At 41.6% G+C, this 20,896-nt stretch overlaps 1 protein-coding gene across 1 annotated transcript in view; it reads left to right on the top strand. All coding sequences in view use genetic code 11, as the record gives it.

The window, feature by feature from the left end:
* EGR_08926 (RING finger protein unkempt) overlaps positions 1–20,896 on the top strand; it is a gene marked incomplete at both ends in the record, with an annotated part of 36,902 nt that overhangs the window by 5,016 nt on the left and 10,990 nt on the right. The window contains 6 exons of the mRNA XM_024498175.1: positions 704–810; positions 885–1,156; positions 6,304–6,557; positions 7,331–7,501; positions 14,675–14,960; positions 15,996–16,082. Coding sequence (XP_024347420.1) covers positions 704–810; positions 885–1,156; positions 6,304–6,557; positions 7,331–7,501; positions 14,675–14,960; positions 15,996–16,082 — 1,177 coding nt within the window. The remainder of the gene's footprint in view (positions 1–703; positions 811–884; positions 1,157–6,303; positions 6,558–7,330; positions 7,502–14,674; positions 14,961–15,995; positions 16,083–20,896) is intronic.

Here is a 20,896-nt window from a genome sequence, read left to right as displayed (position 1 = left end):
TGAACCGTACTTTTGCCCTGTAGTATGAGCTTCGGGATTGCAAATGCTGGTGGGTGCAACAAGTGGGTCGGTCTCTAATTTATTTTACTAAAAACAACATGCAGTGGATTATATATGTATGGTAGAGGAAATAAACGCAGGTCAAGTAGGATCTATCTGTACTAAATAAAAACGTAAAGGAGGCTATGTTCACGCATCATGATATCTTAATATTTTGAAACTATTGTATCCCTGGGAAACTCCGTCAACCTATCTTCCCCGACTGCAAATAGCCGTAATTATCATATTTTAAAAAAGACTGTGGTCTATGTAAAAGCGTAGTACAGTCTACCTAAATTAAGAAAAGGGTATTTTGTTTGAATTCTCCACAGATATTATGTTGTGACCTTAGCGCCTCCTATATTGTGTGTAACGGGGCTTGGATTCTCCCATATGGTGGTTTTCCTAGGCAGGAAAACAGGGCCCTGCAATTATGATTATGGTGACTAATCCAGATACATATAGCTATTTTAAGGCAAATCGGCTGCCGTTTGACGCCATGGAGAGACCACGTCACTTAAAGTAATGCACATATTTCATACTCCTAAAGCTCGTCTACAGGTATTTGAATGAATTTAGGACAACGCAATGCCCTTTATTTCTCGAACAACAATGTCATAATCACCGACCTTACACCTGCTTTTATTGGCATTTTCCTAATCAGAAACGGAGGCGACCCATAAAGAAGGTTGATGGGACTTTTAACTACAATCCAGATGTTTACTGTGATAAATACGATGAAAATTCAGGCACCTGTCCTGATGGTGATGAGTGGGTTCTCTTTAGATGGGCAGAATGTTGTTTGCATCGATTTGCTGCCTAAAATGCTTCTCTTTCCCACCTAGTTGCCCCTACGCGCACCGGAACGCAGGAGACACGGAGAGGCGTTATCATCCTCGCTACTTCAAGACAGGAAATTGCATCTATGAAACCACGGAGAGCGGTGCATGTGTGAAAAATGGACTTCACTGTGCTTTTGCCCACGGACCCGATGACTTGCGACTGCCTGTATACGATATCCGCGAAGTACAGGATGCCTCTTCGTCCAAGGTTACTGTTAATCTTCCTGCCAGTTTAGAGAAGGAACGGGTGCTAAGCGAGGACCCCACGTGGAACGGTAAGTCTACTTTTTAATTACTTTCGATATTGATTAGGTTAGGCCTGTTCATAAATTTATTTAAGGTCTTTATGCAAAGGGCAATGAGCTGACTCATCTAATAAAAGTAGTAAAATTCGCGCGCCTTTTACTACGAGAATCAATTGTATTATTCAAATGGCAGGAGCATCATCGTCCTACCTTCCGTTTAAGTTCACATTTACCCACAAATTAAAGTTTGAAGGTGTGGTCAGTTTACTTTCATACCTAAGTAAGTACGATAACGCGTCGAATGTGATGCGAATATTGCACCTTATACACATTCTTGCTTTGATACATGCTTACGCTCTCGTAATTTCATAACTCAACTGATAACAGCGTTATTAAATCGGAAAAATTTGGCTTTTCGGTTTCCTGTTTATGCGAAAAATGGATATTTCTTCGAAATTATTTCTCTTTCGAATAAGAAAATTCGTCTTGTGTCGAAGAATGGGCTTCCATGGTAAAATCTTTTATTCTTTTCGCGATTTCTTATATCGATTTGTTCAATGAAGCGGTTACATTTATATGCCCATCCACTAAATTCCTGGACTAAGGTTTCTTTTAGTCACGAAATGTCGCAACACTGGTTGTGTAACTAAGGCACATTATCATAGGTTTGTGATTAAGTGGGCAAGATTTACTCTTATTTTGTCAGGATAATAACGGGGTATTTCGCTTCTTTTGCCCCAAAATTATGTTATTTAATTGCCATTTTAACCAGGTTGTGTAACAAATAATTACTTTCTACTTGTACTCAGACCTCCTTATTGGCCCTAGCTACTAACCCATAAATCGGTATCATGGTCAGCGTGAGCAGTTCAAGCTTGTATTTATGTCATAAATAAGCCAAATGAACTGGATTATGCGGTAATGGTAGCATTAGAATATCTCGTTTACATGGCCGTGCCAGCGCATGGCTGAAGTCCTCAATTCCGCTATTTAGGTGACGAAAGCGTGGCTTGTTTCTGTGTTTCTGTCCGTCTAATTAGCTACTTTGTCTCCTGTTTACAAGTGAGAGTATTCCTCTTCTTCAGAGTAGAAAGGTGGACTTGTGTCTGGGCGCCCGTTCCTTTGATTTACTTTGACTAGATACACCTATTTATAACACTGTTTGATGTAATCAAATTAGCTGATACAATGCAGGTTGAGGTGTTCTAGGCTCTCATTTTAATGAAGGCTTTATTTTTAAAACTAATTATTCAGCTCTTAGCTATGCAGAGTTGTGTGTGATGGCTACTTGATCTGGTGCCTATATCTGTTTTCAGCGCTCATATGATTGTTTATCTGGGAAAGGGTTTGGTGTGTTCCTGCTTCACTATTTATGCAATAGCCAAATTTGTCGTTATTTATCGCCAAATCTCAAGCCGTCTACTCAACGCAGTCTGCTAACATATTTCGCACGTGCGGTGGAACGACCAGACAGATGTGGTTGGAATATCATCAACCATTCACTGCTTTACTGATGATGCGATAGTGCATTTAGAAATCACCGCAGAGAAGGTTTTATGAAGGCGAAGAGGCACGATTTACCATGTATTCTTCACAGGATACACGTGACGACTTGACAAGCACCAAATTTTACCATGAAAAAGCACGTCTACCTTAGGAACTCTGTCGCATCTTTATATTTTGTGTATTTGTGTTTGAGGGCAAAATGTTTCGCCTGTTTGCCCTACCTCCCTCCAACTAAATAATGTGCTTTGAGAAAGGGTGTAGTTTTCAAAACGGGCTTTTAATGTTTGACTAATGTTGACATGGAGATAGTCATTTTTATGTGTAGGAAAGTAGGAAAAAAGTTACCACTTTTGCGGGGACTTTTTTGTTCCCTTTTTTTAACGTACTTTGAGCTCTTGGCCTGTTTATTCCCCTGCATCAGCGATGTTGCTATGCTTGCCATCAGCGTCACGTATATGTGATGCCTCGCTTCTTCTCTCATGTCATCAGTTTGTGATGACTGTGATTGCATGAAATCGTGCCACAAATGTCTGGGTTGAGTCTCTGTCTGAGATTGCTAACGCTTTTTTAGCATTTGAGCAGTAGTTGGATCGGTCAGTACGGTATCAACGTCCTTGATGCCCATAGATTTCTTTCCAGTCCTCTGCCCAGCGGACGTGTTGATAGTACTTCCCTTTCACTACTTTTCGCCTCATTTACAGGGCGTAAATGCGCTTCAATTCTCAGTTTTAGTTGTGAACTCCTGACAGTAGCGCCGTTGTCGCCTTGACCTTGTAACCCTAAAAGTACACCTGTAACTGGGCCTACTTATTTGTTTACGCATTTATTTATATTGACTGTAAACTACCATAGGCTCTTCTCTCCAAACTTATTCTAGTGCTGTTGAAACAATTTTAAGTTCTTTACAGAAGCCCATTTCTTAAGAGCCGTCTCCCAACTTTATCTCCTGTTCAGATGAATATCACTCGACATTTTCGCGTTTATTTTTCACAAAACAATGCCCATCGGCTCTTAGAGACCCTGTTCACTATTACTTTGCGTGATTGGTTAAGTAAATGAAACAAAGATGCAGAGCCATTACTTACATTCACTATGAAACTGGCATGATTCCCATTGGTACCCGTGACACCTTTGATCAGCCGCTCATGATCCCTTCTTGCAGCGAATGGAGTGTGAAATCGTCTGGATACCCACCTCCCTCCCTTTATATCGAAGAAGAAGCCCAAAATAGCCTCCTCGTTTGCTCTGTTAATCGGCTCAACTTGTAGTGCGTGTGGCTCTCACCCATTCCAAAATAAGTCAAGACCATTCGCCATGTCTTCCGTCACCTTTCATTTGATGTTTGCTGTTCTTCGCTCAATCTACGAACAGCAATTTTGCCTAACCTTGAGACGAATGGTAATGTATTGAAGCCCACTATTTTCAGTTTCCCATAACTCCCGTTCAACCTAGTTTATCATGTCGTCGTCTACTTCATTACTCCAGATGATGCAATATCTCACGTCTGTATGGATTCCCCTCCCATCGTCTTTTACAAACTCAACTTATTTACTGTCAACAATTGCGAGTCTTCTCGACGATTGCCTTCTAGGGTTGCGAAGCTGGCTGCATCGCTCCCAGACTGGTGTTCTGTTAAGGCAGCATTGAAACGGTCACGTGATTCCCCTATACTTGGCTTTTGATTGGCTGGGAGTCACTATCACCCTTATTCACATGCCACTGTGATAAGTGCTTTGTGTATGCCCCGACAATTTGTCTTTAACTGTGTTGTGTTCCATGTATCCGTCTATAAGGATAGATTAACGACGGTTCACGTGGGTGAGGTTTGCACGTTTGACCTACTTGACCTTGAAACCAAAGTTGGATCACATGCCGTCACTACTACTTACAGGTGTGATTCTCGGGTCTACAATGCTACTTGTAACAGATATCAGTAGCGTTGTAGCCCGATTTTTATCTGCTTCGGAGGACCAAATCATAGGGTAAAAGAATCCTTCTGGATCGGAAAAGCAAACTCCTAGTAAGGTTTTATTCGCAAATAGAGGTTTAATTTCATTTAAAATTGCACCGAAACGTGTTACCTACATCCAGATCAGGGTTCCCCTAAATTCGTTACTATCTTTCCTCGTGTATGATTTCACACCTATTTTGTGTGAATTGAGTGATTATTTTCTGTGTTTAACGTCAACTGACACTAGATTTCACATTATTTTCAATAAACCTGGTGAAATAAGACATGGGCTCCCGTCTTCGCTCTGATTGCACCAACTGGATGATCTTCATTTGATAGGGGTCTCTCCACAACATTGCTCTGAAGTTGTTTTTTGGGGAAGTTTTCGAAATTACTTCACATTTCTTCCAGTACCATCAAACTGTTCTTTCTCCTGTGTTCATTCAGGCCTAATTGAGGGAACTTGTTCAAGCGCCATCTTCATCCTGAAAAGAGACCCCATGGGTGATTACTAGAGGTCAAAAGGTCATATAAAACGACTCGCTTGCCGGATGGCTGCCGTTTTTGAACAAGTTAAGAACATTTCAACTGAAATATGCAATAGAATAGGGATTTCGCTCCTTTGTTTAGCCTTATGCGCACTACTTACTTTGTCACAAGATATGAAATATGCTCAGTTCTCAGATAAGTTTGTCCCCAGAGGTCGTTTACTTTGGGCTGTTGCCTTTTAAATGATAATTTGAGATTTGATTAATTAAAATCCCGCTTTGATTTAAATTTGTGGTGCGTACATGCATAAGCTAAAACACATTCACCTACCTTCACTCTGCATGACTACACACCACCCTGGTTTTGGCTCTGGTCCATCGCCCACGCGGGCACGCGTTCCACTTTCAAGGTTGGAATCATTTGGTGGGGCAAAACGCCCAGCTGAAAGCCTCGACCAACTCACTTTCTACTCACTTGTAAGATCCCCACTACCTAGGTTCCTTGTGCATTTTCACGAGTTCACGAAAATGACTACGGGAAAAATTTATTAGTCGCATCCCAGTGATGACGGTGATTGGCCTTCACTAATAACCACAAGATCAACAAAGGTCAAGGCGAAATATCGATCGAATGAAGCGTCTTGGTGGTTGAGTCATCATGGAGAATTGTAAATGTTCGAGTAACCAAATGTATGCTTAAAATGAGCATCTTTGGATTACTTAGTCTCCCTCGTCTGAGCCTAGCTGTCGCATCCTGTGGTCACCTCTACCCCTTATCCAGAAACGATGCTCCTTATCTCTTCTCTACTTCGATGCTCCACAACCGTCTATGTTATTCTTTTTCTTGCTATTTGGAGAAGCACATGGTCTTCCGATACCTCTTATCACTCTGCAAACGTTTCCAAATAATTTCAATCTTGCCTCGCTTCAACGGTAGCCATAAGTCGACCAAATTTCGACTATCTTTTAGCTTAAAGTTTTCACGGACTCAGCCATTAGCAGTAGGCACCTTTTTTTCAGGCAAAATATTCAGTCGGTGAAATCAGAATTGTTTCGGCTCTTCTAGGCTGCGTTCGAACACAGCTCCCCTCTCCCGCCCCCCACCATTGTGGCGTCCCGGTGATGAGACACAAAGCTCTGGAAAGAAATAGGGTGTTTATGCACGAAAGAGGAGGGCTGAATCACAGGCGTTGTCAAGGCTCCAAGTAATGAGATATTCCGCTGTTTGCTAGATATGCTTCATGTGATGGCGCGCTACAAGACGGAGTCGTGTCGTAAGCCACCGCGAATGTGCCGACAAGGATACTCGTGTCCCTACTACCACAACGGGAAGGACAAACGGCGAATGCCTGAGCGCTACTTCTACCGTAGCACACCGTGTCCTGCTGTACGACCCGCGGACGAGTGGCTGGACAGTGCACTTTGTGACGCCGGTGATGCGTGCACCTTCTGTCACACTCGTACGGAACAGCAGTTCCATCCCGAGGTGCGTTCTCTCTCCCCTTTCTCCCATGATTCTGCAACAGTTTCTGGAGCTGCGACCTCTCCGATCCCATCTTCTGGTTTTAAAGTAGTTCCTCGTGGAGAAATTCATTCATTTAACGCTTTTATTCTTTCCCCTTCTTCAAGCATTCTTCGTATTCGTAGCTTTACACAGCAACTATCACTAATTCGGGAGAGAAGTATTTTCATAACGCGAAACTTTCCTTCTGGCTAAGTACCGTTGTTAGTAATAGCCGCCGACGCTTCAATGATGTCAACTGACTCAAGCGCTGCTTTTATGGCAATAGTCCTGTCTCGAAGTACTTTTGCTTATCTTCTTCCCTTTCAATCCTTTGATCTCCATTCCCTCTGCAATTGGTTACCATGGCTTCAAGAGTGCTTCCTCGTTCCATGGCATTCCTTAGTCTTTACTCCGCCTATTCCTTCAACTCACTGGTTGTCATTATAGCTAAGGCAATTTGCCATTGAATTGTAGATACCTCTCCTTTCGAGAGTTGAGCTTTCATTCCTATGTACGTACTTTTATTTCATTATTTTCCATTTTTATGGTGTTCATTGCCAATAGCGATGGATTTTTCGACTTCGATGTCTTTTGGTTAAGAAACAGTCCTTATCGAACCATTCCCATCTTAAAATACGTTTGTCCCTTTCCTAATCCACGAACCTCAACCTACCCAGCTGGAGGTAGGTTCAGGAGAAGTCCTGGGACTCTAGCAATTCCATCTTAATAGGGTTCCTCTCTTCCCTTTTCTTCAGACTTGGGCTTTCATCATCGTAAGAGCTGTCATCGATGTAGGTGTTGGGATCCTTAAAATGCGCCCTGTCTCGAGGTATGTTCTTGGACTCATTTCGAGATACTTCCTCTCTTTCTGCTTCCTCAAACCGTTGACTTTCATGGATTTAGTGATGTCTTCCAGTCTAATGTCCGTACTTAGAGAAGCAGTTCCATTGTTAGATCCTTTTCTCCTCTTTCTCAGCAGTTCTTTGACCAATTAAATGGTGTCTTCTAATTTAGTAGTAGAGTTTGGAGGAGTGTTCCCATCTTTAGATTTCTTTTTCCTTCCTCTTTCCTCAACCCTCCTTCCATTGACTCAAGGATAATCCTCGGGTTCAGAATCATTCCCCAACGAAGCATTTTTATCTAAAAGTGGTTTTCTTCTTTCCTTTACACTTCTTTCATTTTTTTCCACTTATCAACTTCCTTCGTTTTTGATGATAGGTATTATCGACAGAGGGATGTCTTTGGTTCACAAGCAGGCCTTCAATTAGTACATCTTTTTCTCTACGCCCCTCTCTTCCTCCTTCTTTAATCCTTGGGTTACCAACAATTCGAGGTTTTTTATGGGTTTCGATGCAAAACTAAGGAGAATTTTGTCTGTTTTTCCCCTGATTTTTTATTCACTGTCTCCTGGTTCAACAACAACTCAGAAAACAATCATTCCATCTTAGCGTGCCCTTGTCCATCTGTTCTCAGTGGTTTTTGCTAATAGCCGCCATCAATTTAGGTTTATTCTTTCACTGTCCTTATTTCTTTTCGCACTCTCCACCCTCTATTCAAGATTAACTCCCCACTTGGCAGGTCTTAGGAATGCGCTGTCATTCTGAGCCACGACCATTTCATAACGCTATTTAATTTATTTAAACCACTGGATCATTTCCTCGTTATACTGTAAATTACAAGCCCTAAAAAGGCGTAACTATCTCGTTCAGCTATTTTGTCTGGAATGCAGAGCGAGCACAACGCAGCAGTGGACTATTGTCTTTCACCTCATGACCTTGAGCCAACCACTCAGGAAGAAGCTGTTTGTCCTTTTCTTTTTGTATCGAAGTCACAGCGGTAAACATGTCTGCCTCTGCCTACCTGCTTGGAGCATTCTAAGTGGAAATAGGAGTTGAGGTGCCAACCAATCAAAATTCACTTATATCTGCACCAATTGATTTTGCTGCAATTGTTACAGAAGAATCCTTTCCCCATTTGAAATATTTTGATTAAAAGCGGCGCTTTCTTAAGTGTTTGATTAGGCCTATTAAGCATGCTTTTTAAAAAGACCCTTTTACATACACTACTTATCTGCGTTGTTGATGGGGGCAGAGGAATACCTACCCTCGACAGCGCTAGAGACACTTCCCACAATATTGGAAACAAAGGTTTAAAATGTACGTCGAGATAAATAGACGTCCTTACCATGGAGCGTTGGGTCAAGCCTTTTATGGATGGAATTTCAAGCTATTCGATTTCTTTTATAGTGGAATCAATTGTACCCAAGTTTAAAATGTTTGTGGACTATCTTTGAAATTAAATGACGCCAACTCTCATAAACACTCACATCCGATCCAGTAGAAAGATGATAGGGTATACCCGCATGCTCGGGGCGACTTGGGAAGGTTAGACAGATTTACGAAGCCCAATCAGTAGCTGGTCGGTCGTAGCCTAACCTCTTGACATCTCTGAGTGAGTTTCCTACTTATTGAGCCTCATTTGAGTTTCCTGAACTTGTGTGGAGTCCTTCGGAATGATAGTTTACTGTTTCGAGGCCCAAAATGACTCATTTACTGCCACGATTTCAAAGAAAGATCAACTACCACAGCCCACATGTTTCACCTTTCTAGCTGACGTCGAGAAGTTCAACATGGTTGAATTGTTATTCCGGAGCTGTGTTTTTCCTACGTGATAGAAGCATATCCAATTGATACATCAGAACGCCTTACTTTAGTGGTGAGAAGAGAGGGATACGTGGGAGACTACCTTGCCCTATTGATTGGTATGGGCGGTTTGGGGCAATAACCCTAGATTTGGCTTAATTGTAGGTTTGGCGCTGGTTTTGTTTTGATATTCCAATAATGATATGCTGTTACACCTTTGAGAAAAACACAGTAAATACGGGCTTTGTTTGTAAACGAACTATTGGTCGTCTCGATAATATGGATTAAGGCTCAATCACTCATTGGTATACGTGGACTGCATTAATGGCCGATGTTGTATGCGGACCAATCAGAATTAGCGCCTGCGCGTTTGACGCAGCGAAGTCATTGGTGAACGAAGTTTCAAGCTCAAATTTGATGGTTTTACACTAATAATCGGTTATATTTGTTCTATTGGCTAAGACATTGGTAACAGTGGGGATTTATGTCCAAATAGGACTTAACCATCTGCTTAGTAAAATGGGAAAAACGACAACTGGCATATTTTATCAACCAAAAAGTTATTTCTCACTTTCTAAGTCCAAAGAACTTTTTTATAGCTAAAAGCGTCGTTTTTAAGCGTGTAGTAATCCCTGTTGATTCATATTTTACTGATTTCATGTGCAAATAAGTTACTCCCGACATTGACTGTTTTCATTATCACCGTGTCCTGAAATGCCAGCCACATCGAAGTGTTTGGCCTCTATCTTAAAAAGTGCAAATATCTTAGAAATTTTAGGCTGATCATGAGACTACAAGGTGGTGTCTTTTTCCTACAGCCATTTTCAATGCTTATATAGTACTTATAGTGACTTCAAACATTGATGCACCTATTGGAAAGGGAATAACTTTGTGATGGAGCATAGCTTATCAGAGTGGTTGAAGTTCTGTTATTAGCAGGTTTAAGCCTAGTTCTTCAGCTGGTTCCCTTCTAGTATCGGTAAAGCAGCCATCAAGCTGGTTTTGAAAGCGATGCAAACTTCCGTATGAGAATAATGCAAATGTGATGGAAGAGTGGATTTCGTGACTCCTTTCGACAATTTGGCTTGTTTGAGGCCATTTCTGATTGGAGTTTCAAATAATCCCTGACAACATCAAGGTAGTACGAGTAAAGTGTGTAATTGTTATTCTCGATGTCATAATGCTTTATTTATTGAGCTGGCCCAGTAATGCTCGTATCTTGTGGTACCTGCTTAAGGCGCATTGAACTTTAGTATGCCAAGAATCACTGCGATTATAATCGCTCCCATATCCTCGTTGTTTGCTGCTTTGAGGTGGTTTATTGTAAGTCATTTCTTGACATTCCGCCACATTAAAGTGTGTAATGTGTCTCACTTTGTAGCTCCTCCTGGAAACTGTGTCATTGTCGAAAGGTGTCATTTTAAGCGCTTTCAACTATTACCTCAGTCGAATTCCCGCATTTTGGCTGAATCACGCTCTTTGAAACAAATTAGGGAGAGATGTAGGTTTGTTGGAGGGGGGAGAGGACTACCTATACGGGGATTTCTTTTATTCATGGGCTCCCCCTGCATAAGTTAAGTCTATACACTTTGGAATCATCATATTGTGTTGTAAGAATTCCATCTAAGGCTACATGTGGTTGGAATTGGGGCAGGACTATTCTGCGGGCAGAGTGACTATCATTTTTGGCCACCACAGTATGCGATACCTCCTTTCGAGCATTTCATTGCTTTGGTTCAGAGCGATTCTCAAGATTTTAGCAGCTCAGTATAACCGTGTCAAACCACTGATGAGTTTACTTCACAGTGTCAAAAGTGCCCTTATAAAAGCGTTTGATCTCACTTGCTGTCAAATCTATTTAAAGAGAGATTAGTCGACTACAATACCGTGGTCCACAGCTGGAAATGGCTTCAGAGGTGATGCGCTGAAAAGTTGGGCCCGACATGGAGGCATAGAGATCGAATTTCAGTTGGCTAAAATGGATGTTTGGGGGAATATTCATTTACAGAACATACTGTTGTAGCACTCTGAGGTTTCCCTAAAGAAAAAGGAAGACAATACTCAGGCAGAATATGTAGTGTCGGTGTGCAGTAGGGCTTGGGACTATCAGCATGGTTCAGAGGCCACGCCACCTGGCGGAAGTACAGTGGCAGTGCCCCTAACTGTTAAACAAACAATTCAAGTTTTACACTCTCATTACATCAATGTTTCATTTCAAATTGGGTTCCGGAATTTTTTGAAAAATAGGGCTTTTTCAATTCTTTCAAAGTTCTTTTTTCTGCTTCAAGCACTTTTATTTCAAATAGACCGGTTTAATTTTAAAGCTTTCACTCGCAACCAATCCGGACTTGAGTCCTATCAGAAGCACGGCTAATCCATTCGAATCCCACATCAAGTAATTCACATTTGGATAATTGGTTTCATTTAGTTTAACTTTAAATGACCCGGTGAAATATTCCAAGGTGAGAAAGTCGGCATCACATTGACCACTAAATCGTTTCTTCAGTGGACTTGTCCATCCGAGTATGCAGCATTCCCGTTGGGAGCACCGCTTAGACAAAGCCGCCTGGACGGGTCAATGAGGTCCATTGTTAACCTCCTCCCCCTTCCCCCCTACGACCGCCGTCACGGGCACCCGTTTTGAAGCCCCTATAATCTACGGACTTTGCTTCATGTATCAAAGCGAATGTGTATGCGCATTTTCTTAACTTTTCCGCTATTTTTCTCCATGTTGAGTAGACTAGTGCTCGGATTAATCCCCCTAATTTGATTTGAGTTTACTTCGGTCTGAACAGCGCATCATGATTAAACTTATCAAATTTCAGAAAGATCCCACGCCCTCCACTTTCCTTCTGTACCTTGTATACATACCTATTGATGTTGAATGGAGTCTAAAGCTCAGACACTTTGCTTTAGTCCTACTTTCATTTCGCTCTGCTTCCAAAAAGCGTAGCAGCGTTGATTAAATCAAAACCAGCCTAGTAAACTTCTTGATTAACTGACTCTGATTTTACCTCTGCTACCCACATGAGGTCAACGTCTTTGCAACTACGCTGGAGTTCAGATTGCACCATCAATTACATCGCCTATCAAGGCAAGCACTACTTTCCCATTTTACCCAGGCAGTCATCGTCCCCTGTATTATCCCTGCGCGGCAAATAGGCATGATTCACTCCCCCAGCACGCGATCGGTTCTTTCAACGCTTGTCGCAAACTGTGTTGGCAGTGGGGTGGTGGGATGCAGTACACAAGTTGCTCTGGCCGCTTCCACATGCCACGATTAGGAGACAGCAGCGAGTTCTACTGCAAAGGCAGTTGCACAAAATGCGCGCTCTAAAGGTGGACGAATTAACTGCCGTTCACCTACCATCCCTTTCAGTGATGGACTTGGGCTAGCCGAGGTCATCAATTGTTGACTGGTGGAGGGGTATTGATAGGTGACAGTGTCAACTGGGGGAAATTGCGTATGTGAAATTGCATATAATCACAGGGGGCACCGGGTAGGGCTTGTTAGTCCATCCATTAACCATCATTCATGGACTAAAATCAACAGCTGAGGTGATTTGCCCCCTAATCGACGATAGTTTAATTTACGACACTTGTGAATTCGTTCAACACTGTGATCAGTTGTGGAATAGTGTCTTCAAATTGCAAAAATTTTGCACCGGTGGCTTTATGAGTACAAAAATAAGTAACTCTAATCAGTCAATAGGCTTTGTAGGTTTACATGGTGACCTTGAACTACGGATGACTAACCACAAGTCACGGTCACAGTTTTGGACTAGATTGGAAGTTGCTAGTTGGTTTTCCTCCGCTAGTTAACATAGGGGTGCAAGAAAGACTGCAAATGGTCGGTTTTTGAGGGCCCACATAATTGATTGTTGGATTGGCCAATCAAAATCGAAGAAGGCTCCCGACCTTGCTTTGAATTTTTGTAGACGTGTTGCAAAACGAAGAGCAGAAGGATATGAGTTACTAAAGCTTAAATAAACGCCCCTTGACCTTGATTTTAAGGTGGTAAATAGCAACGATGTTCAACGAAATAAGTGGGATTATTTGCATTAATCAAGGGCAATTTAATTATTCGAAGACGTTGATTGGCTTGCGAGTCTATTTGCAATCATCTAATTTTGTATTTTACTATTTGAAGTGAATAATTATAAGCAACGAAGGCTTCTATTTTGTCCATCGTCCGTAAATGGGAAAAGTTTGTACAGCATGCACTAGAGACAGTCACAAAGTTCACACCCAAGCCTTGATTGGTCGATGGGAATCAAGGCCAATCTAATTTGAGGTATTAATGAAGTCGGGGTTATTTTGGTGGGGAGAGATGCTTAAATTTGCTTGGCTCATTTTAGAAATTACGTTTGTATTCTGTTGAAGCTTTGAAGCTCAACCTGACTGCCATCATATGACATCTGGGAACTCAGACCGGAATTTTTAATCATAAGTTACAATGTCGGGTGAATGCGAGGTCCCTAATAGGGTATTTCGAAAATCCAATTCACTTAACATGATACAGCATGCCTAAATTACTGTTGCATGAATCCATCTCTATGACTAGCAAGGTATCTTGGAAACGAAGGTCACGTTGTTCAAATCTTGCACCTTGGTAATTCATTTCTGATACTTGTTAGTCAAAAAAGTAGAGTGAAACTAGCTATGGGCATCAAATGTCCGTGTTTGTAGCAGTATCCTTCCTGTGTCACTTCGGTTACCCATATTTTCATTGTTCACCCCTCACTCTATTCATTTATCCCATCTTTCATCAATTCATCCCTTCCGTCACCCTCCCACTTTTACATTTTTTGCTATATTTTATCATCCGTTTAAATAGCTGTCAACAATCATTCATTTATCTGCCCTCTCTTCTGAGTGTCCATCCATTTGCCCAACTAGTCAAGCATTCATTCACCCTGCTAAACTTTCACAAGGTGACATACCTTTCCTTCCGTCCACTTATTCAATTAACTATTCTTTCATTCACCCAGTTGGGCGTCCACCTCTGATTCAGTCTTCCGTTTTCTGTTCCTCCACCCACCTACTCATCTATCCAGCCAACTAACGGTTCTTGTATACTTCCCTTCACTTAACTACTCATTTATGCAATCCTCAATTCGTCTGTCCAAACGCCACCCCTGCCAAATATTTACTCATTTACCTGCTAATCTATTTATATTGTACATTGACCACTCCTATTCATTCGATCGGTCGTCTATTTGTGTATTCATCGATGAATGCGTGCATTTTTCTATTCCTGTCCCCACCCATCCCTTTACTCATCTGTCTGGTCTCCTTTCGTAATTCAGTCCATCTTCCCAATTATCCACCCGTTCAGTCATTTGTGCCTTCGTGATTCCACCTCCCCATCCATCTATTGACCCCTGATTTATTCATCTGACTACACATTTCCATAGTCATCTAATCTTGATTACAATCGCCCCATCCCACCGATAGATCTACAAGTCCACCAAGTGCAACGACGTCCTGAATTCAGGATACTGCCCCCGGGGTCCTTTCTGTGCCTTCGCGCACGCCGACTCTGAGATGACCCTGGGTCGCACCTTCCTCCAGTCGGCCCCAGCAGCGAGCTGCGGGCTGTCCGCTTCATCGCCACGGCAGCACGACGCCTCCCCTGTCTCCTCCTCCACCTCGGCCTCCTCCTCGGGCGTCTTTTCTCCGGGCATTCGGTCCTCCGTGCCCGCTCTCACATCGCTTCAGGCCTCGCACACTTACCCCACAGGTTGGCGGCTAACACTTTTTGACCTGATACGTATATGTGACAGCCTGATTTTCAATCTAGCTAAGCTCGGATATGGCACGCATATGTGACAGATTTAATGGTCAGTGAATCAGATATTGTCGCCTCCCATTTTGTTTAGTCTCACTTTCGTTCGTTTTCAAGAGACATTTTAGACGAGCCAACGATGTGGTGTTGTGGCGAAGGTCTACTTGTATTCTTGGTGGGATTTTATGGCACGAAATGCTTCTTTCAAATCGTAAATTCATCATTGAATATTACCGGGATTTGTGTTTTAATCTTCTTTTAATTTGATATTAAAACCTTAGAGGGAGGTTTTCGTATTAGATGAGACAGGGCGTTGCAGATTTTGCTTTAGAAGTTTGTAAAACATGCTGAATTTTATTTAGATAAACGAACCTTTGAAAAGCTATTTAAAAGAAAGCAGAGTAAACTGTTACCTTTATCATTAAAATTCCCTAATTTTCCCAAAAATTGTTTTAATCTCTGCGTGTTTACCTCTGCGATTTGATGGTATTCCTTTTGTACTAAAAGGTCAAATGCCAGCGATACCTTCTGCATAATTATTTTGGTTCTTGTTTAAAATAATTTCTTAAAATACACACTTAGTTATGCCACATCGCCACACTTTTCTAAATTCGAAAGAAGCTTGCATTCTAATTTACCGAGAAAACACGAAAGTGGCATGATCTTATCATGGAACTTTCGGGTAGGGTTTACTTCACTCTTTTTAACCCGTTTCAAGCAAAATAAGTGTATCTGAGGTTTGCGTGGCACGAAGTAACTGCTAAGTTCTTTCTCACTTAGCACGTTTGTTACCAGTGTCATGCGTGCAACACTCCACTTTTCCTCCAAAACCCACGTGTCACGAGTATGTAACATGTGTCATTTATTGGTTTATTACAACAGTGGTTGCGCAAGATCGTGTCTTGGCAACGGATTAATTAGCTTTGAACAATAAAACATTCCTGTTGCGAGATGAATGAGTACATTCCTGTGGTTTTGGTGAGCATTCAGGTTGTCCGAAACGTGGTGGCTATTGGTCGTGGCGGTGGTGGTCCCTTCGTCTTAGAGACTCGGGCAGCGCATGGTTTAAGTCTCTAGGTATACTTTAGTACTTTGAAATGCTGTTTTCGCTTTAAGAAATTCCACTTATTGATGTGATTATCTGTAGCCAAAACAAGTCTGTTTTGGTTAGCAAATCATACCTGTGCTAGATATGATCCAGTGTGGTTGGCAGGTGCGTTGTCACTTTTATTTATGGTCCCTCTTTTAATTTGGTACCTTTTTAAGCTACCCAAATTAACAAAAGATGTACCTAAAAGTGTTTTAAATACCTTCCACCTAAATGGGTGGAGTAAATAGATACGCTACTGTTGGACTATTAGCATGGCTAGTCCAAGTTTTCGATGAATGGTAGGGAGAGGGGGGGGTACGAGGGGGGAGCGCTTTTAGTTTGAAGCCACTCGTTGCTATCCCACGGGGGTTGATTGTTCTGCTCTAGGTTGCACCTACCAAACTTGTTTTTGATGGCGAGTGGTGTGGTGTAGCCTAGACAGGGTTGTCGACGTGGCAATGGCCAAAAACAAGGTTCTGACATGCAGCTGTGTATGCAGTCGGTCCCCCCGCCCCTACTGCAGTCTAAAAAGTCCCCGTTCCGTTGTTGTCTCACTCTGTGACAGAAGTGTGCATTTTTGTTGACTTACGTGCCTTTTATGGGAAAATCGTTGAGATGGTAAACATCTCACGTGACCTTGAGGCTCTTGATCGTTGACTTTACACTCATCAAGCAATTCCCACCGCCTTTCTTGGTTTTTTGTGTTGGTCCTTTGTAAAATTGGATTTCGGTATGTATTTTTTTCTAATTGGTTAACTAGAATTCTCGAATGACCTACTCAAATTCGAAAAAGCTTACTTTGTAGTAAGACCAATGGTGTGAGGACATGGCTTGGTCTAACTTGAGACATAAGTCCAGCTGAAGAGTTTAAACAGAAACTCAAACAGTATCTTGGAGGGGAAAAAATTGAATTCCCATCCATTAGATATCTTTGATGGTTATTCCCCTTGTGACAGCTGTGACTTTGCCATCATCTAATCAGGATTTGGGATCGACTACTTCAAGGCAGCCTATCTGGCCACACGCGTATTCATGTTTTCATTTGTCTGAGAACTTAATAAAAACGGAATTCACAATACGAACAATGGTGTAAGATTATATTCTGATTAAACCGCAAATTTCGTTAAGTCTGCCGTCCCAGACATCACTCTCTGTGGCGGGGTTGAGCAAAACTTCAAACCATAACTTCCACTCTGAGCTGAAAAAAGCCAGGTTAATTCAATAAAAAACAAGATGTAAGGGTTACTCACTGGGGATTAAGAGAGAGTACGATTTAGCACTTATTGTTAATCGCAAAACTTGAGCGGCCGGTCCATTTGTCTTTTTTGCCCTGGATTTGAATACGTGACAGGTCATTGAGTAAACACGACTTATGCAATGTGAGGGGTCGTCTAGGCAGATAATGCATGACAAAGGATTGTTATCAGCCCAGGCCTTTATGCTCTGGTATTAAAGTGCTGTGGTGTAAACATGGTGTTGAAAACGCATCTGTCTTGTGGGCTTTTAATTAGACCATCACTTTTTTGGTTTCGTTATTAACGCTTCCTTCTCCTGTTGGTTATTTTGGCTGGTAGGAATATGCTAATTAATCGGCTTAACTTCGCTCCACGGAAACAATCACACTTTACCCCTTAATACAAATCCCAACAGCAGCACATATACATGAATCCACACGTCACAAATATGTGACATAAATTTGTGCATTTTAAGCAGATTAGTTGCGTTGGAAAAATTAGGAGGGGGGGGGGGGGGTAAAGTGCGGAGTGATCTCGTTTTTAATGGCAGTTACATTTTATGCTTCATGAGCAGTAGCAACGTTGTAGAACCGTGAAACATCTGAGTGGCGGTGGGTGGTTCTCCTTTCAGCTCCTCCCTCATACTAAGTGCGTTTAATGCTAATTAGAGTTGTTTAAGGAGTCAGGATTCACATCTTGCTGCTATTTTGGTCTCCAAATTGATGTAATATAAGTGAATGTTTTATTGGGGAACATATTTTCACATTTTTATGGTAAAAGCGAATGACAGTCGTAAGGTGCTGAAAGCCTGATGCCTGACTTCCTTCATAAAAAAGCACAGATCTACTGGGCTTTCACTGAAGTTTATCACATTTTTGGCTCCGCTTCTTTGAACGGGGCGTAATTTATCCCCTCTGGTGGAGGGTTAGCTGGACCGATGGAGGAATGATGCCATGACATTGCGGTCAGTTCAAATAGTTGCCTATCTGGTGGTGGTCAATTGCATGTTGCACACAGTGATGCAGTCACGTGGCACTTGTCTCCGTGTAACTAGGGTAGGCACTGATGAGGATCTACAAAGTTGCCTACCTCCTCTTTTTTGTGCATTTTAGAAGGCCAAAATCGTGGTTTGGCTTGTCGTCAAAGGTTATTTGGATTTGTTTACTGTGAATAATAGATATGCATTTAGTCATAAATATGAGTATTGTTTATTTTGCTTAAACTTTAAGATCTTCCATGGAAGCGTCCGATCTAATCATCGGGTTGCTACAAGTTATAGGCAATTTCAGAATGAATTATTGGGTCACCTCTTTATTTGCGTAAGTTAGTAAGCCATAAAGCTTTGGCAGAAATTCTGCTTCTTAAGTTGTTTATCTAAATTGTCAACCAAATGGGAATCAAGCACAAATTATTTGATTTTGAACACGTAGACACTAGGCGAGAAGAAGTGTCCAATCTCCAGTGTCGGTGAGCTTATTTTCCTGCGATGATACGTGACGCTCTGTTGCGCAATAAGGGCAATAAATTATGGGTAGATTTTCCTCCAAAAAAATTGTTGGTCACTGTGCTGAAATGCTAACTTTTTTACAATATAGTGAAGAGAGGCTATCCTATTATTTATGATTATTTTTAACAGACTAACTGACCAAATTTAGGGCAAATGTAGGGGCATATTTGGAAGCTGTATTTGAGAATTTGTATCACCTTTACTTGGGAAAATAAGGGTGTGCAATTTTAGGAAATCAACTTTACGTTGTTGAATAACATTCGTTGTTTTACTGGTCGACCGAAATTTATCCACAGGACCTAGCGACGATTCCCGATCCCTAAGTGGTTTCGATCTTGAATATTTCTCTCAAGTTGAGTTTTGTGCAAATAATTAGGTTAATTATTTATTTTACGAAAAGTTTGCGCTTAAGCTTTTTTGATGAAATTGCAATTGCTCATGTAATTGTTACCGCCTACGTGGAAGCTTTTATTCAGGTATTCTGTCAGTTTTCGTCCTTTACATTAAAGTGTTATGCATTTTGAATTACAAAGACCGTTCTCGTGGCACTTTACAATGTCTTATTTGCAAAACTCTTGCAAACGATTTTAAAAACAAAACTCTTCAAATGTCAAGGTCACATTTGGCCTTATTCGACTCTGGACAGTTAGGCGCGTGTATTAATTGGCTGGAAATATGCATAGGATCCAAAAAACTGAGTTACTCAAAGGTGCACTCTTAAAAAAACGTCACACGTACATCCACGTTAAAATTCATTAGTAAATGTGACTTTCTCTCCAGCTCCGTGTGGTGCAAAAAGGAGGTATTTGAAGGATTATTTTAGTAGCTTCTCAGTCTCAACATTTTGCCAATATGGAAATAAAATGCGAATGTTTGAAAAGAAGTAAAAACTAAATTTGTCCCTGTAACTAACTACGCAAAAGTGTTTTTCTAATTAGCTGAATGCAATACTGACTCCTTTAAACCCAAGTTTGGACCGGTGGTAGCCCTAGAAACGAATACCTTTACCTTCTAAAATCTACTTCTTTTTGGAAAATTATCCTACCAAAGGTCGAAGAGCGATGGATGCATGACAGAAAACATAGGCTATAGCTATTTTTTGACCTCGAATGATAAATAGACGTCACATCTAAACTCAGTTTTATTTCGATATAAAACCTCAATTTGTCTTTTCAAATTGGACCTCTATTCTGGTATTTTTTATCCTCTATTTGTTTTAAAAGTAGCCCTATCGCGGTAAGTGCAGTCGGGTTGATGCCATTCACATCTACTTCATCAGTAAGTACGATTTTTTTGTGGTCGTAGACACAGTCTAGTTCTTTTCCTCCAGGGGTGTCTAGCGCATTGTGGCCGTGTGCTGTAGCTTCAACGACGACAGCATTCTCTCAATCATCTCTCGTTCACGCATGCACACCTGCCTTTTTTAGTCTCTTAAATGAACAGAACAACGTGCATATACCTGTCATGTGCGGACTGAACACTCAGAACTCGAGTGGGAATTGTTTACCTCCGCTTTTAGTGTACTACCCCTCGCGGTAAAAGATTAAAGAAACGGTCAAATTTGACGATCTCTGTATCTGACGTCGGCGTTGTGGTTTAATGCAGCATTAGATTTACTTCTCCAGAAATTATTGAACGTGCAAGCTTGAAAGTACGATGGGCGTGCAGGTCAAACTGAGGCCTTGGGGTTATCAAAGAGTTGATGTTGAGGCTGAAAACTTGTTTACGTGGGTTTCAGCTATATTTACGCACCCACTGCGGTGCCTGGCGCACCCCAGGAGAGTAGCTTTGACACAGGATTTGCCAGTGCGGCAAAAATATCGCAGTTTAGCCTGCACCGTTTGCAAGATTTCATATATCTATGGATTGCTGTGTTTACTGTTCTCTCAAGATGATTTGTTTTGTGCAATTTCGCAACAACCGAGCGGGGGGTGCGTACCCTGAATGTAACTTCAAAGGAATAACTTTCGGGGATGTGCGGTGAGAACCGCCACGCTTGGGGTCGTCACTGGCATACACGCGGTCTGTCGACTTTGCGCTTTTAAACTGTCTAAATGTC

This window comes from Echinococcus granulosus (assembly GCF_000524195.1).
Source record: "Echinococcus granulosus chromosome Unknown EG_S00124, whole genome shotgun sequence".
NCBI classification, from domain to species: domain Eukaryota; kingdom Metazoa; phylum Platyhelminthes; class Cestoda; order Cyclophyllidea; family Taeniidae; genus Echinococcus; species Echinococcus granulosus.
The sequence above is the reverse complement of the archived record's forward strand: the minus strand, read 5'-3'. Positions and strand labels throughout refer to the sequence as shown.